Source organism: Musca domestica, unplaced genomic scaffold (genome assembly GCF_030504385.1).
Source record: "Musca domestica strain aabys unplaced genomic scaffold, Musca_domestica.polishedcontigs.V.1.1 26, whole genome shotgun sequence".
Classification (NCBI taxonomy): Eukaryota; Metazoa; Arthropoda; class Insecta; order Diptera; family Muscidae; genus Musca; species Musca domestica.
This window is the reverse complement of record NW_026712283.1, coordinates 10,308,273-10,325,387: the sequence shown is the minus strand read 5'-3', so window position 1 is coordinate 10,325,387 and position 17,115 is coordinate 10,308,273. Positions and strand designations below refer to the sequence as shown.

Here is a 17,115-nt window from a genome sequence, read left to right as displayed (position 1 = left end):
TTAGTGCCATCCTTGCTTTCCAAAATACTCCAGACACAATAGTCCAACGGATTGGTATCCGGAGATATTGGTGGCCATTATGCGCTGGAAATAAAGCGAGGAACCTCATTTTGTAACCATTCTTGGGTGGCGCGTGCTGAGTCCTGCTGAAATGTTCAATGCTTGCGTCCAAAATGTTTTCGTGCCCAAGGCTCTAATACACCCTCCAGAATATTTTCGCTATAATATTCGACATTTATTCTGAAGCCACGGTCGATTAATACGAGCGGAGAGCGACCATCGGCTGTTATGGCGGCCCACACCATCGCCATGGCCGGCACTTGAGTTCTGGTGGCCAACCGAATCTGCATTTTCTCACATTTTCAGCTGTTTACAAACTGCTGGACAACGAATGTTTTCTCATCGGAAAAAACCAAATTCAGCAGTTCACCACTTTCGAGCAAGTGAAGCAACTCTTTAGCTCTTTTGATTCTATTTTCTTTCTGTAGCGGTGTAAGTTCTTGCACTTTTTGGAATTTCAATGGCTTTACCCCGAGCTAATTTTTCAATATTTGCCAAATGGAATATTTCGATATGTTCAGCTCACCAGCCATTTTTCGGCCACTGCGACGCGGGTTTCGATCAAGTCGCTTCTTTACTTTTCGAACCATTTCTACTGATGTTGCTGTTTTTTTTTTTCGTTTATTCACATTTAAATGCTGGAGAGCTCTAACGATAGCCACTTGTGGTTTTCCAGCCAAATATAAAGAAATCACACTATCACGCTTGAATTCCACCACGAATAACTTTTTTTCTGGAAAATTCTCACCAAAATGCTTTTGTACGTTTGTAAACAATATAAAGGGCTGTCACTGGAACAATTTGAACAGCTGTCGGACGAGTGGCTTAGAAATGAGAGCAGTCTGAAGTTGTTTGCAGTTTTTTCATCTCACTCTGTATGCAATTGCGCCAAAACAGTATTTTTTGTACACTAATAGTCTAAACTTCCAGAAACCCAGACATATCCCACCTCTACACATCAACATCGGCCCATTTGCAAAATTTCAGGATTCTGGGTTAAGCTGTTCCGCCTGGGCATTGAAACAGTAAGTCTGTGTAAAATATGTTTCAAAATGAATACATAAAAATGGCTATAACTCATAAATCAATACACAGACACTCATAATCAATATACACATAGACATTGGGATTGATGTCACCTTTCATACGAAATTCTCAAAAACAGAATCGGTTCACACGTTCCAATAAACATCAATGACTAACACAATGCTATTTACATATACATATTTTATATTCTTGCATTCGAACAAATTTTCGAATGTTTTCTCTCCCTCTTGGTGCAGAGTATCAAAAGTGCGGTTTTGCCGAACTAAACTCCTTGGTTACTTTGTATGGAAAATCCACTTAACATGTGCTCATTCAGCCCATCTTCGCACCTACCTCCCCAGCTTTCATTCCGAATTAAATAGTAATTTCTTTAAAGAGCTTGGTCCACAAAAAAAAAAAAAAAACATGGAAAAATTAACGCTATACAAATGCGTTTTAATTAAATTTCATGAAGACAAAACCCCAACAACCGCATCAAACGAAGGCTGTAGAGCAAAGTTGTTGGTTGGCGGTTTGCCTGTTGACAGTGACAAAGGACCATAATTATCTTCCGTGTTGTTGGGATAAAAGCGTTGCGTTCGTTGTTTTTTTTTCACTCTCTCGCCGTACAATGTTAGCCATGTGTGAAATGAGTTTACGCCGCATATTGTCTTGTCTATCTTACTGTTATTCCAGCTCCTCCTCCGCCACCACTGCATTGCGAACGTAAGACGGAAAAATTATGCTTAAATTTGCAATTTTGAATAAGACCTCATAAATCCATTGGAATTTATGATGTAGCCATGTATACGCATCATTTTAATGAAAAAACATCACCTCAGCCATGTAAAACAAATTGCGAGAGTTTTCATCGTGAAGAAGATATGGGGGAGGAGTGGGCACGATAACCTGCGGGAAAAATGTGGGGCTCATCATAATATTTTTTATTGCCGTGGCTTGTTTTGTGGCATTTTTTTCCTTCCTATATTTTGGGGGGTGCCAGCAAGATGAAATGTTTTATCGATAATAATCTGCCATGGCATTCCAATTTGGAAATTTATTTTATTTACTACGCAGCAAGGTAGTGTGTACTGATAAAGCACCAAGACGGTAGCTAACACGTTTTTATTTATTCACAGATACTTAGTTTTCTTGTGGGCAAATAGACATCAATCAACATACAATATTTTCGAATCCTTTCCAAATTTCCTAAAAATGTAATTTTCAAGAGGGGGAAAAACGTGGTCCCATTTTTGTTACGCCTCTGTTGGCCATTATTGTCGGTAGTAACATACGAATTGGTATTTTATTTGTTATGCCGTTTTTCACCCAAAACACTTGGTCTCGTGAAATTGAAAGACATTTATCTTGTTACTGTAATAAATTGTAGCATATTTCAGCTTATCAAGCATTTTCACAGGGTGTGACATAAAAGCTGCTCTATTCGATGGTTTTTATACAACAAACACAAATTTTGTCAAATTTAAATTTAAGAAGTAAACAAGTTAAAAAGCAGTAAGTTCGGCCGAGCTCATCTTTGAATACCCTCCACCATTTGGAACGAATTTCAAAAACCAAAAAGAAAAAAACAGTAAAGAAAGTCCTAAAGTCGGGCGGGGGCGATTTTATGATAAACCACACCACTTTGCTAATTTAGTTGAGCTCCTCATAACAATTAAAAGTTTTTTATGGGAGAATTCAATCATACACCCTGTGATTATAATTTAAAATTCAAAGGACTAAATATGCCGAAGCATTTGTATCTTTTAAATTCGGACCTGTATTGCCCATTTGGTGCAAAATTAATTTGAAATCGGATAAAGATTTATATGGGAGCTATATCCAAATCTGAGCCGATCTCAATAAAGTTTTGCAAAGATATTTCTGAGCTGTATTTGATATATTTCCCTGAATATCGTTGTTACGGAGTGCATATTACGACTGTGGGTAACAAATATAACAAATCGGATGAACAATATATATGGGTGATATAGCTATATCTGAACCGATCTTCACCAAATTTGGCATACTAGCTTCTAGACTCAATTCGGTCGTAAGTGCCAAATTCCATCCCATTTGGGCAAATATTAGACGTTAAAATCGCACAATAAAAGGTAAATTGGACGAAGTTATATATGGGAGCTATATCCAAATCTCAACCGATCTCGATAAAATTTAGCAAAGGTTTATCTGAGCTGCATTTGATATATTTCCCCAAATATTGTTGTTACAGAGTGCATATTACGGCTGTGGAGGACAAAAATAACAAATCGGATGAAAAATATATATGGGAGCTATAGCTATATCTGAACCGATTTCGATCAAATTTAGCACACTTATTTTCAGGCCTAATTTGGTTGTATGTGCAAAACTCCATACTATTCGGGCTGATATTACACGTTTGGTGCACAATAAAAGGCAAATCAGACGAAGATATATATGGGAGCTATATCTAAATTTTTACCGATTATCTCCAATTTCAATAGGGTTCGTCCTTGGGCCAAACAAATGTTGTTTGGAAAATTTCGTCTCAATCGGATAATAAATGCGACCTGCATTTTGTTCACAAGAATACATGGACAGACGGACGGACGAACAGACGGACTGACATGCATAAATCAACTCAGAAAGTGATTCTATGCAGATCATCAAACGGAACTATGGGTCTATTTCGTTTCCTTTTGCCTGTTACAAACAAATGCACAAAGACATAATCAGACCTTGTGGTGTAGGGTATAAAAAATCGTTGAAAATTCTATTAAAATATTAAAAATACAATAACTACTACTACTATATAAATAATTATGGTCTATACGATGACGTGGACCTCCATAGGCAACTTTTGTCATAAGCCATTACAATATTTAAATGCGAAAAAGATTCGGCGAATAATGTCGCAAAAATCATCAAAATACCGAATATCGGGAGATACCGTTGTATGGGAGTTATACGAAGACGTTGATCTGCACACAAAATTTTCTGTCATAGGCTGTAGTATCCATTATGAACTTCAAACATTTCCGGTGAAAAGTATATCCCCATTATATTGGGGATATACCAAAACGTGGGCCTACCTGACCCGTTTTTGAATACCAAAAGTCCTGCAGACATAATATACATTTGAGTAAAATTTTATCAACCTACTTCATTTCGTTCGGAAGCTAGAGTGATTTCCACAGACGGACGGACATCGGTAAATCGACATAGAATTTTATGCTGATCAAGAATATATGGACTTTGTGGGGTCGGAACGGTATATTTCGAGGTGTGTCCGATCTCTATTATCTTTATAACAGATCTTGTGTTAATAAATATATGGAGATGTACCAAGACTGAATGGAATCGGATGTTGATTTCGCGTTTTATGAACTTCATGCTTATTCCAAATTTTGAGCCTTTTTCGGGGAGGTATCGGATGGAGTGGACCGATATATCACATCTTCACAGCAGATCTTGTGTTAGTACAAATAAAGGGATGTCTGAAATACGAAGAGAACCGAATGCTAATTTCGGATTTTATGATCATTTTGGTAGTTCAAAATTTTGACCCTTTGTGTGGGAGGTATCAAAAAGAATGATCCGATCTCTACCCTTTTTCATTACAGATCCGGTGTTGATAGAAATATTCAGATGTGCCAAGCCTGAATGAAATCGGATGTCAATTTCGCGTTTTATGGGCGACCTTTTGTGGGGCAGGTACTAGAAGGAGTAGACCGTTATATTCCACCTTAACACCTGATCATGGGTTTATAAAAACATTGGGATGTGTAAAAATTTAAGACAATTAGACTTATATATCACATTTTATATAAGTGGTAATTATTCAAAATTCTGACCCTTTGTGGGGAGGTACTTGATGCAGTGGACCGATATTAGGATTTGGAAAGTTGGAACAAAAGCGGATTATCGTTTCTCTTTCTGCGCAGAAAATATTTATTTTGAAAATTTTGACCTTTTGTGGGGGAGGTACTAGAAGGAGTGGACCATTTTCTTAGCAGATCTTGTGTTTATAAAAATGTTGTGATCTGTGAAATTTGAAGACAATTGGACTCTTGAACCATATTTTATAAGAGTTATAATCATTCAAAATGTTGACCTTTTGTGGGGGAGGTACTTGATGCAGAGGACCGATATTGTACACTTTCGCGTCTGACCTTGAAATGACGCAATATTAGGATTTGAAAAGTTGGAGCAAAATTTGATTTTCATATCTTTTTCTGCGTCGTAAAATATTTTTTTGAAAATTTCGACCAAAAACAGTGAACTGATATTGCATATCTCCGAACTTCATCTTAGTTAGATAATAATATCACGATGTACCAAGTTTAGACCGAATTGGCTACTCCCTTCAAAGTTATCGTGCGCATCAGCCAGACAGACAGACGGACAGACATCGCTAGATCGACTCCAAATATCCTGAAACGGATCTGGTCCAAAGAAACCTAGGGTCAAAAATTGTTATTTCAATGAGGACGTTCTGGCCGTATCAAATGATAGCCATGTGGCTGAGAGTATAAAATTCCAAATTTTTCTGGACAGGAGGTCCTGAAAACCATAAAAACCCACAATTTTTTTCAGGCCAGCCTTTTTTAAATTATTAAAAAAAAAGATCTAGGATTGTGTGTAAGGGTATTATGTCTTTGGGCATTTTTTTGTAACTAGGAGAAGGAAGCGAGATATACCCATAGTTATTTCTAAGGATATTCATAGAATCACACTCTGAGTCGATTTATGCATTCAGTCTGTCCGTCCATGTATTCTTGTGAACAAAATATAGGTCACATTTATTATCCGATTGACGAACCCCATTGAAATTGTTGCTAATCGGATCAGATTTTGATATAGCTCCCATATATCTTCAACCGAATGGGCAATATAAGTCCTAATTTTGGTACATTTGACCGAATTCAGTCTAGAAGCAAGTACATCAAATGTTGGAGAAAACCGGTTCAGATATAGTTATAGCTCCCATACATGTGTTTCATCCGATTTGGGGTTTAAAGTCCCTCACATATGCACTCCTCAACAATGATATTTGGTACTAAATGTCACATACATCCCAAAAAATACCTCTGTCTAATTTTATTAAGATCGGTTCAGATTTGGATATAGCTCCCATATATATCTTCAACGGATTTCGGGTTAATTGTGCGCCATATGGCCAATATCAGTTCAAATAACCTGAATTCTGGAATTTGTGACGGAATTTGGTCAACAAGTAAATTTTTCAAATAATATTGAAATCTATTCGAAATGTCTTAAAAACGGATTTCGTCCAAGAACACTTGGGGTCTAAACTCATTTTTCCTGTTAGGCCAGTTTTTTGTTGTCAAATTATATACATCCTCAATAAAACCATAATGGGATTAAAAATATAATATCTTGGAAAAAATTTTAACTTTTTCTTTACACATCAACCCTCTTCTCTCTCCTTGCAACCTCCCACTTTCACCCTAAACTGACTCATTTGATTACATATTTTAAGACTCTCTAAAAAACCGCCACTTTATTATATCAATTTAAATATCAAATAAGAATTGAATGTGAACAAAAAAAAAAAAAAAACGCAACCCACGAAAATTGGATAAAGTTTATTACCAACGCCATCTTGAAAGGCGACCTTCTTCACACACACAAAAAAATGAAGAAGAATACGATGTTCGGAGCAAAAAATAACGTCTTTGTGAAGCTTCATTCACTTTGATATGCCTGTAGGCAGTATTTTCTCCCCCTCACCCCCAGCCTCTATGTGTCAGAATGTGTACAATGTTGTCAAAAGAAATTTTCCAAGTTTAATGAGGGTTGTTGCTGGCTGTTCGATGCGATTATATGGAGATTGATATTGTGGTTTGGTGCATATGAGATATTCACAACAGACATACATATATACGAAGTGAAGATGACGGCGGAATATATGTTAATTTTAATATATATTAAATTGTATATTAAATGTTTGAGAATGTGTGGGTGTCTTGTGAGGTTGTTGTTGTGGGAAGGGCTTTTGATGTTTTTATAATATTTCAGAAGTTTATTACGACTTTGGAGAATTTTAAGACATTTTTATTAATATTGATATTTTAAAAAAATTCGAGATAATCCGTGGAAAGAGAATTTTACATTTGGCAAGACGTTTTTATTATTGCAATGGTAAGACAGATTCGGTTTTGTATTTCACTCTGGTTTAATTTTATATTTAACAATCAAAAAAGCTGTAAGTTCGGCCGGGCCGCAATTTGAATACCCTCCACCATTTGGAACAAATTAGGCAATTCTCAAAAACAATAAAATCCGTTAAAAATTCTGTTAAAATCTTAAAAATACCAAATGTAGCTGTTATATTAGGGTCTATACGACGACGTGGACCTGCATAGGTAACATTTGTCACACGCCATTACAATATTCAAATGCGAAACTTAAAAAAAATCGGTAATAATGTAGATAAAATCATCAAAATACCGAATATCAGGAAGTACCTTTTATGGGGACCTGCGTGGACCTGCACAGACAATTTTCTGTCTTAGGCTGTACTGTCTATTACGAACTTTAAATTCCAAATTTGGATCAATTCCGGTGAATAAATTCGCTAAAATCATCAAAATACCGAATATCGGGAGGTGCCGTTATATGGGGGCTGTACGAAGACGAGGACCTGCACAGGCAATTTTCTGTCATAGGTGGTTGTATCTATTACTGACTTCAAATACCAAATTTGAAACAATTCCGGTGAATAATATTGCCAAAATCATCAAAATACCGAGTAATGGGAGGTACCGTTATATGGGGGCTATACGAAGACGTGGACCTGCACAGACAATCTCCTGTCATAGGCTGTAGCATCCTTTACAAACATCAAATATCAAATTTGAAACAATTGCGGTGAATAATGTCGCTAAAATCATCAAAATACCGAATATCGGGAGCTATTCCGAATATGGGGGCTATAACAAAACGTGGACCTACATGGCCCATTTTCAATACCAAAAGCCCTGCAGGCATGACATACATTTGAGTAAAATGTTATCAATCTACTTCAATTCTTTCGGAAGCTAGAGCGATTTCCGCAGACGGACATACGGATAGACGGACAGACGGACGGACATCGCTAAATTGACATAGAATTTTATGCTGATCAAAAATTTATATACTTTGTGGGGTCTAAAATGTGTATTTCGAGGTGTTACAAACGGAATGACAAACTTAATATACCCTCCGTTCGGAATTAACAACATTGCCACTTGTTGTTTGCAAAACCATTTTTATTGTTAATATGAAAATGCTGAGGACCTTCATCCCTGAATGCCTCCTATATTGTTTGTGGCAACGTTTATATTTCTCAGCACACCACACGGAATATTTTCAGATCCAATATCGATTTTCAATTTCATGTTTATTTTTATGCTTTGCAATTTTTGGCAACCAAAGCTTCTTTTGTTCTTTTGTTACTGTCAGAATATTTTCATGTGGTTCGTTTTCATTTGAATTTTTCGTGAAAAAGCGTGAATGCGTAGCTTGGAATTCTGTCAAATTAACTTCATTTTGATGGGGAATAAATTAAGGTGAATTCTTGGTTATGGAAAGGGAGATTTTTACTACCAGGAAAAAACATATTTTTTTGGAGAATAACAAGTGTAAAAAATGAAGTTTTGATAAACTTCATAATAAAATATAATAAAGACTTCCACACAATGGTACCTTAAATATGAAGTAGCAGACAATCTCTTTGTTAATAGAAGGTGAACTCCTTAAATAAATATTGAGTGGTTCGGAATTGAACTTGTAATCAAAAAAAAAAAAAAAAAAAAAACGTACAAGTACGACCCTAACTATGGGATATGTTACCCTTAATTTTAAGGTTTCCCAAACCATACCATGAAATTTCGTAATTTACATTAGGGGAGAATTAAATAGAGACTCATTTCCTAACATCTTCTCTTGCCAAGAAAATAACAATTGCGACAATTAAAGATTTTAGAACAAATCCTAAAATACTAAAGGTTTTTCAAATTTCCCTCAAACCTTGCTATTTCAGTAATTTTACCCATTAGATCTTGATTGAAGATGGAATAAATTGGTAACTCTCTCTCTGGCACCTCCACCCAAAAATAGGTGTATTTTGAACGAATTAATTTCGTATACCCAGTAGTCCTGCCAATATTAGATCTAGTGGGAAAGTGAGAAAAAGCTCACATATTTACTCTTCAAATAAGAAAGCTACAAGTGGTAAAATTTCGAAAGAAATCTGATCTATATGTAAGGGGAATATCGGGTTTGTTTCAAACTTCGAATTTCAGAAAAAACAAGTAAAAAACATTAATTTCGGCCGGACCAAATTTTTAATACCCTCCACCTTAGGGTAAAGTAAACATTAGAAGAAATGTGGCAAAAACCATTAAAATACCCAATATTGGCCGGTACCGTTATATTGGGGCTATACCAAATCGTGGACCTACACATACAATGTTTCGGCAAAGGAGCTAGATCCCATTATGACCTACAAATACCAATTTTCAGACAAATCCGTAAAAAAATGTGGCAAAAATCATCAAATTACCCAATATCGGCAGGTACCGTTATATGGAGGCTACACCAAAACGTGGACCTATAATTACAATGACTCGCTACACGAACTAGGACCCATTGTGATCTACAACTACCAATTTTCAGAGAAATTCTTGAAAACATGTGTCAAAAGTGATCACAATACCGAATGTTGGGAGGTACCGTTATATGTGGACTATATCAAAACGTGGACCTATACATGCAATGTTTCGCCACCGGAGCTGGAACCCATTATGACCAACGAATACCAATTTATAGACAAATCCGTGAAAAAATGTGGCAAAAAAAAAAAAGAATATCGGGAAGTACCTTTATATGGGGGCTATACCAAAACGAGAACCCATACATGCAATGTTTTGCCACACGCACAGGGACCCGTTATGACCTACAAATACCAATTTCCAGACAAATCCGTGAAAAAATGTGGCATAAATCATCAAAATACCGAATATCGGGAGGTACCGTTATATGGGGACTGTACCAGAACGTTGACGACATATCTCATTTTCAATACCAACCATCCTAGACACAATATAAATTGCTCTGCTAAATTTTGGCGCTCTACGACAAATAATGTGGGCTGTATCGTGATTTCAACAGACGGACAGACAGACAGACGGACAGACAGATAGACAGACGTACATCGTTAAATCGACTTAGAATTTTATGCTGATTATGAATATATATACTTTATGGGGTCTACGACGAATATTCAAGGATGTTTCCAAGGTGGAGGGTATAAAAATATATATTAAGTTTAGATCATTTTTTTAAATGGAAAGACGAATTAATGACTTGTGACCACGATTTCAGGATTTCGTAATTATCTTTCAATGCTTCTCATTGGTCTCCTGAAGAAAAATGGTATACGTGTTGCCAGAAAATCGTCTTTAGATATATGTCAGAAAATTCCTGCAAAGCCTTCTTGTACCAAAATGTGTGTTTTCAGAAAAGGACTTACTACAAATCCTGGATGTTCTGAAGAAAATCATATAAAAAATATTGAAATAAAAAATTCCTAGCCAACAATTTTGTTTTTTTTTTTTGAAGGTCTTCCTATGAAATGAATGAATTGAATTGAACTTGAATTTCCTTAGAGAACATTACAACGACTTTTTAACCGGAAATTTAGAAGGGTTTTTATTTTTTTTTTCGAGAACTGCGCCCAAGAACTGTGATATTTTAAATATTTATCTTTTGGAGGTTTCATTACCAATAATCTTTAATTTTTAATAGTATTTTAAATATTATATTAAAAGTTATTATTATTTCCTTAATTGGAAGTCCATGTACTATTAAGGACATGGATTTAAAAAAAAATGTTCCCCAAAAAGATTCTTCCTCTTGACAAAAAATTGTGGATGATTTTAGATTTTTCTTGGGAACTTTATGTCCAACAATTGTGAATTATTAAGATTTTTTTTAAATTAATTCTTTGTGGCATAAAAACGAGTTTTCAAGGACATGCTGTCAAAAAAAAAAAGAAAAAAAAATCATGGAATTTTGTTAAATAATTTTGAATATGTGGACCCAAGGTCTGCTGTGAAAATGGAATATATCAGTTCACCTCTTCTGGTATCTCCCCCACAAAGAGTCAAAATTTTAAATATAAAAATTAACATCTGATTCTATTCGGACTTTATTTTTAATATTTTTAATATTTCCATAAACATAAAAAACTGTTGTAAATATGGTAGAGATCCGACCATTCCTTCTTGTACTTCCCACACAAAAGGTCAAAGTTCGGAATAACCAAAGCGATCATAAAATCCGAAATAGGCATCCGGTTCTCTTTAAATTACAAGCATCATAATATTTTTATTAACCCAAAGTCTAGTGTGAAAATGTGTTATATCGGTCCACTTCTTCCGATACCTCTTCATAAAGGGTAAACATTTTGAATATCCTTGAAGCTTACAAAACGCGAAATTAACATTAGATTCCATTCAGACTTGGTACATTCCAATATTTCCCTAAACGCAAGATCTTTTATAAAGATGGTACAGATCGGACCATTTTCTGGTGGTTCTCATAGAGTTCCAAATGTTTGAAAAGCAAAACGCTCGAAGAGAGCAAAATAAGCACCCAATTCTCTTCAAGATCTTCAACTTTCTATAGCAAGATCTGTTGTGAAGATGATATATATCTACCAATCCCTTCCGTAACTGTAGCCACACAGGTTCACAATTTTTAATACTTACAGGGTGAGATGAAAAAACTGCAACCAATTTCAAACTGCTGTAATTTCTAAGCCATTCGTCCGACAGTTGTTAAAATTATTCCAGTGACAACTCATCATATTGTTTAAAAGGATACAAAAGCATTTTGGTGAGAATTTTCCAGAAAAATATTATTCGTGATGGAATTTAAGCGTGACAGTGTGATTTCTATATATAGCTCGTGAGCTGAATATATTTCAATATTGCATTCCAAAAAAATGAAAGAACTTACACCGCAACAGAAAGAGAATACACCCAAAAGAGCTAAAGAGTTGCTTCGCTTGGCCGAAAGCGGTGAACTGCCGAATTTGGTTTTCTCCGATGAGAAATCATTCGTTGTTCAGCAGTTTGTAAACAAACAAAATGATCGTGTTTACTTGCCAAAGAGGTCAGCTGAAAATGTGCACCATCGGTTGGCCACCAGAACTCAAGCGCGAGCCATGGTGATGGTGTGGACCGCCATAACAGCCGATAGTTGCTCTCCGCTCGTATTAATCGACCGTGGCATTAGAATAAATGCCGAATATTATCGCGAAAATATTCTGAAGGGTGTATTAAATCCTTGGGCACGCAAACATTTTGGCTGCAGACCTTGGACATTCCAACAGGACTGAGCACCATCGCTCTCAGCACGTGCCACCCAAGAATAATAACAAAATGTGGTTCCTCGCTTCATTTCCAGCGCACAATGGCCACCAAATTCTCCGAATATCAATCCGTCGGACTATTGTGTTTGGAGTATTTTGGAAAGCAAGGTTGGCACTAAAAAATACCAAAGTGTCGATCACCTCAAGCAAGCGCTTCGCCGGGAATGGACCAAAATACCGCAGAGCAACATTCGGGCAGTGTGTGACGGTTTCATTGGCCGTTTGAAGGTAATAATTTGTGCCACAGATGACCAATTCGAACAAATCTAAACGGTTTCTAAAATTTTATGCTAATTCCGACTTTTTGCTTTTATTCAAAAAAAAAAAAAAAAAAAACAAAAAAAAAAAATTTTGCCGTTTGACTTTGTTACAGTTTTTTTTATCTCACCCTCTAATTAAATTTTATATATTTAAAAGTTATACCGAATTTATTTGAATATTATGTTATTTTTTGTAAAAGCTCCTGGGGCGTATTGGTTACAAAACTAAATGCTCATACGCACCATAGGCAGCGTTACCCTCCTCAACTTTTAACAAGTTTGCGTTTTCTCATTAAATGCTGACTAAGGTTCAACAGATAGCTGTTCATGATTAAATGAAAAACGTAAACACACACCTCGATGTTCAATGAGAGATCGACAGCTATTCTCAATATTCATTGAGAGAGAGAGAGAGAGAGAAAGGGAGAGAGAGAGAAAGCGAAAATTACTCCTACATCGGTCGAATTTGTGTGAAAACTATTGCTCATACATTGGTTGCCGGTCCCTGATCTTAATACAAATCTCTAAGCTCCTTGCGAATGCTTTAAAAATTCTAAAAAACTTAAAAATCTCAATTTCCTTCTTCTCATTATAGGATAAGCTATTATTCTCTCTCATCCTGAATATCAATTTAATGAAAGCCGAGGGCCGGATTGACAACAGCGAATGGATGTTTTTACTGACCGGTGGAATTGGTCTAGACAACCCCCACAAGAATCCCGCCAAATGGTTGGGCATACAAAGTTGGAATGAACTATGTCGTCTGGCGGAGTTGCAGCACTTCAAGGGACTTCGGGAAAATTTCACCGAAAATTTAGACGAGTGGAAACAATTTTTCGAATCCGATATACCACATTATTTCGAAACTCTACCAAAGCCCTGGGATAAAATGTTGATGTTGGAAAAGCTGTTATTGCTGCGGGTGTTTCGTCCCGATAAATTGGTGCCGGCCATATTGAAATTTGTAGCCCTGGAAATGGGAGAGAAATTTGTTGATCCTCCGCAATTTGATTTGGCTGCCTCCTTTGGAGATTCCCATTGTTGTATTCCGTTGATATTTATTTTAACACCAGGCTCGGATCCCACGGCTACACTGCTGAAATTTGCGGATGAGCAAGGTTTTGGTTCGAATCGTTTGTTTTCTTTGTCGCTGGGTCAAGGTCAGGGCCCCATTGCAGTGAAAATGATAGAGGAAGGCGTTAAGCAGGGCAATTGGGTGGTGTTACAAAATTGCCATTTGGCAAAGAGTTTTATGCCCACCCTGGAGAAAATATGTGAAGGAATGGTTCCCGACTCCACACATCCTGATTTTCGCCTCTGGCTGACTTCATACCCAGCCGAACATTTCCCCGTTGTGGTTCTACAAAATGGCATAAAAATGACCAATGAACCGCCAAAGGGATTGAGATCGAACATTACACGATCCATGCTATCCGACCCCATTTCCGATCCGGAGTGGTATGAGTCGTGCAAACAGAATCAGACTTTCAAACAACTGATCTACTCGTTGTGCTTCTTCCATGCTGTGATTCAGGAGAGAAGGTATTTCGGGCCGATTGGTTGGAATATACCGTATGAGTTCAATGAGACCGACCTACGGATAAGTTTGATGCAACTGAAAATGTTCTTGGATCAGTATGAGGGTGTAAATTATGATGCCCTGCGTTACCTCACTGGGGAGTGTAATTATGGCGGCCGTGTAACGGATGATTGGGATCGTCGAACGTTGAAAACTTTGCTGAATCGCTACTATTGCCCGGAGGTTTTAGATATGGAGACACCGTTTTTCTTTGATGATAAGCAGATTTATTATATACCAGTGTATAAGGAGGTGGAGAACTATTTGACATATACTAAAGAGCTGCCACAGCAAACGGTACCGGCTATATTTGGTTTTCATGCCAATGCGGATATTATGAAGGATCAACAGGAGACGGATATGTTGCTGAGTCATACATTGTTGACACAGGTGAGTTGAGGGATATAAACATAATGAGACAGAGGTGTGGGGTAAAAGAATGAGACCAAGAAATACATAAAGAAGTTCTGAAAAATTTCTTTCAATGAGTCTTAAAAGACAGTCTTTATAGGCTCACATAAAGAAGTACTTATAGACTCCTACAAAGAAGAATTCATAGGCTCTTAATATGCTCCTATAAAAGAGTCTTTATAGGCTCCTATAAAGAAGCCTATAGGCTCCTATAAAGGAGTCTTTATAGGCTTCTACAAAGGAGTCTTTATAGGCTCCTACAAAGGAGTCTTTATAGGTTTCTATAAAGGAGTCTTTATAGGCTCCTATAAAGGTGCCTCTATAGGCTCCTATAAATGAGTCTTTACAGGGAATGAGTCTCCTATGATAGAGTTTTTTAAGGTTCCCATATAGAGGGTCTTTGAAGGCCTTTGAAGGAGTCTTTATAGGCTCCTATAAAGGAGTCTATAGACTCTTATAAAGAAGTCTTTATAGGCTCCTATAAAGGAGTCTTTATAGGCTCCTAAAAACGAGTCTTTATTGGATCCTATAGAGGAATCTATATAGGCTCCTTTAAAACAGTCTTTATAGGCTCCTGTAAAGGAGGGTTTATAGGCTGCTATAAAGGAGTCTGTATAGGCTCCTATAAAGGGGTCTGTATAAGATCCTATTAAGGAGTGTTTATAGGCTCCTTCAAAAGAGTACTTATAGGATCCTATAAAGGAGTCTTTATAGACACCCATAAAGGAGTCTTTACAGGCTCCTATAAAGAAGTCTATAGGATCCTATAAAGAAGTCTTTATAGGCTTTTAGGACGGAATTTTTATAGGCTCCTTTAAAGGAGTCCTTATAGGCTCCTATAAAGGTGTCTTTATAGGCAACTATGAAGGAGTCTTCATAGGCCCTTATAAAGGAGTCTTTATAGGCTCCTATGAAGAAGTCTTCATAGGTCCCTTATAATGGAGACTTTCTAGTCCTATCAAGACTTCGACTAGTTATCTCGTCTATAGGGACCGGTCTTCAAATCATCTGTAGAAACTTCCACAGAATTCTTTTCAACTGGCTCTACACCTCTGTAGATAATATCAACCCATTCATGACTAACAGTTACGCACTTACAATACCTTAAAATATTGCTTAAATACTCAAAAACCAATTATTTACTCTGACATGCATAACAGGATCGTGTGGTAAGTTTTAACTTTTGTAAAATAAGTTTCTCTCCACGAACTATTAACACATCTCTCCCCAAAACAACCTCACCTAGGATCTACACGAGAAAAGGGTAAGCTGTCCACTTCAAAACATTCCTCAATAGACATATTTCTAATACTTTACATTTGACACCCCCTGCCCACCAACCCACAGTTACTACAAAAATCTCAACCGCATTACATCGAGACACTATCGAAACGCTTCCCCGAAAATCTACTGCTACCAAATTGTCCCACATCTCCTGAATTTATATCCCTCTACTATTTACAAAAGGACACCTCAGCGGCGGCAGATGATGGTGAGGGAGCCGGCGAACGTTTAACACCCGAGGAGGTTGTCATAAATGTTGCCACCGATATTTTGGAACGTTTGCCAAAGGATTTTGATCGTGATGCAGCATTGGCCCGATATCCCACTAGCTATCATCAGAGCATGAATACGGTTTTGGTACAGGAAATGGTACGGTTTAATGTTTTGCTCAATACAATACGCTCAAGTTTGCTGACGCTGAGGAAGGCCATTAAGGGTGAGTCATAACTGTTTAATTTTAGCAAGACCACAGGTCAAATTTTTTTTCAATAGAAAAAATTTGTAGGGTTTTGAAACTGAAAATTTTCTATAAAAAACGCAGGACTCAGGTCCAACATTTTTTCCAGTTTTTTTTCTATTGAAAATTGATGAGGTCCTGTGGATTTCATCGGGTCCACATCAGTTCCCTTTTTTTTTCTATAGGAAAAAATCTACAGGACATCAGATACGATTTCGCAGGACGCGAGGACCAAGTTTTTTCTATAGAAAAAAATTCGCAGGTAGTCAGAACCATGTTTTTTCGATAAAAAAATCGCAGGCCCCGTCAGGACCAAGTTTTTTCTATAGGAAAAAATCCACAGGACCTTAGGCCCCAATCTTTTTCTATAGGGAAAAAATCATAGGACCTCAGGTTCCGATTTTTTGTCTATAGGAAAAAATTCACAGGACCTCAGGTCCCAATTTTTTGTCTATAGGAAAAAATTCACAGGACCTCAGGTCCCAATTTTTTTCTATAGGAAAAAATTCACAGGACTTTAGGTCCAAATATTTTTCTGTAGGAAAAAATCCACAGGACCTCAGGTCCCAATTTTTTTCTATAGGAAAAAATTCACAGGACCTCAGGTCCCAAT

At 36.8% G+C, this 17,115-nt stretch overlaps 1 protein-coding gene across 1 annotated transcript in view; it reads left to right on the top strand.

Annotated features, from left to right (window-relative positions):
- Window positions 1-17,115, top strand: part of LOC101897091 (dynein axonemal heavy chain 7) — a 102,226-nt gene that overhangs the window by 63,506 nt on the left and 21,605 nt on the right. Inside the window, exons 25-26 of the mRNA XM_059123932.1 lie at window positions 13,367-14,740; window positions 16,109-16,481. Of these exons, the coding sequence (XP_058979915.1) occupies window positions 13,367-14,740; window positions 16,109-16,481 (1,747 nt within the window). The remainder of the gene's footprint in view (window positions 1-13,366; window positions 14,741-16,108; window positions 16,482-17,115) is intronic.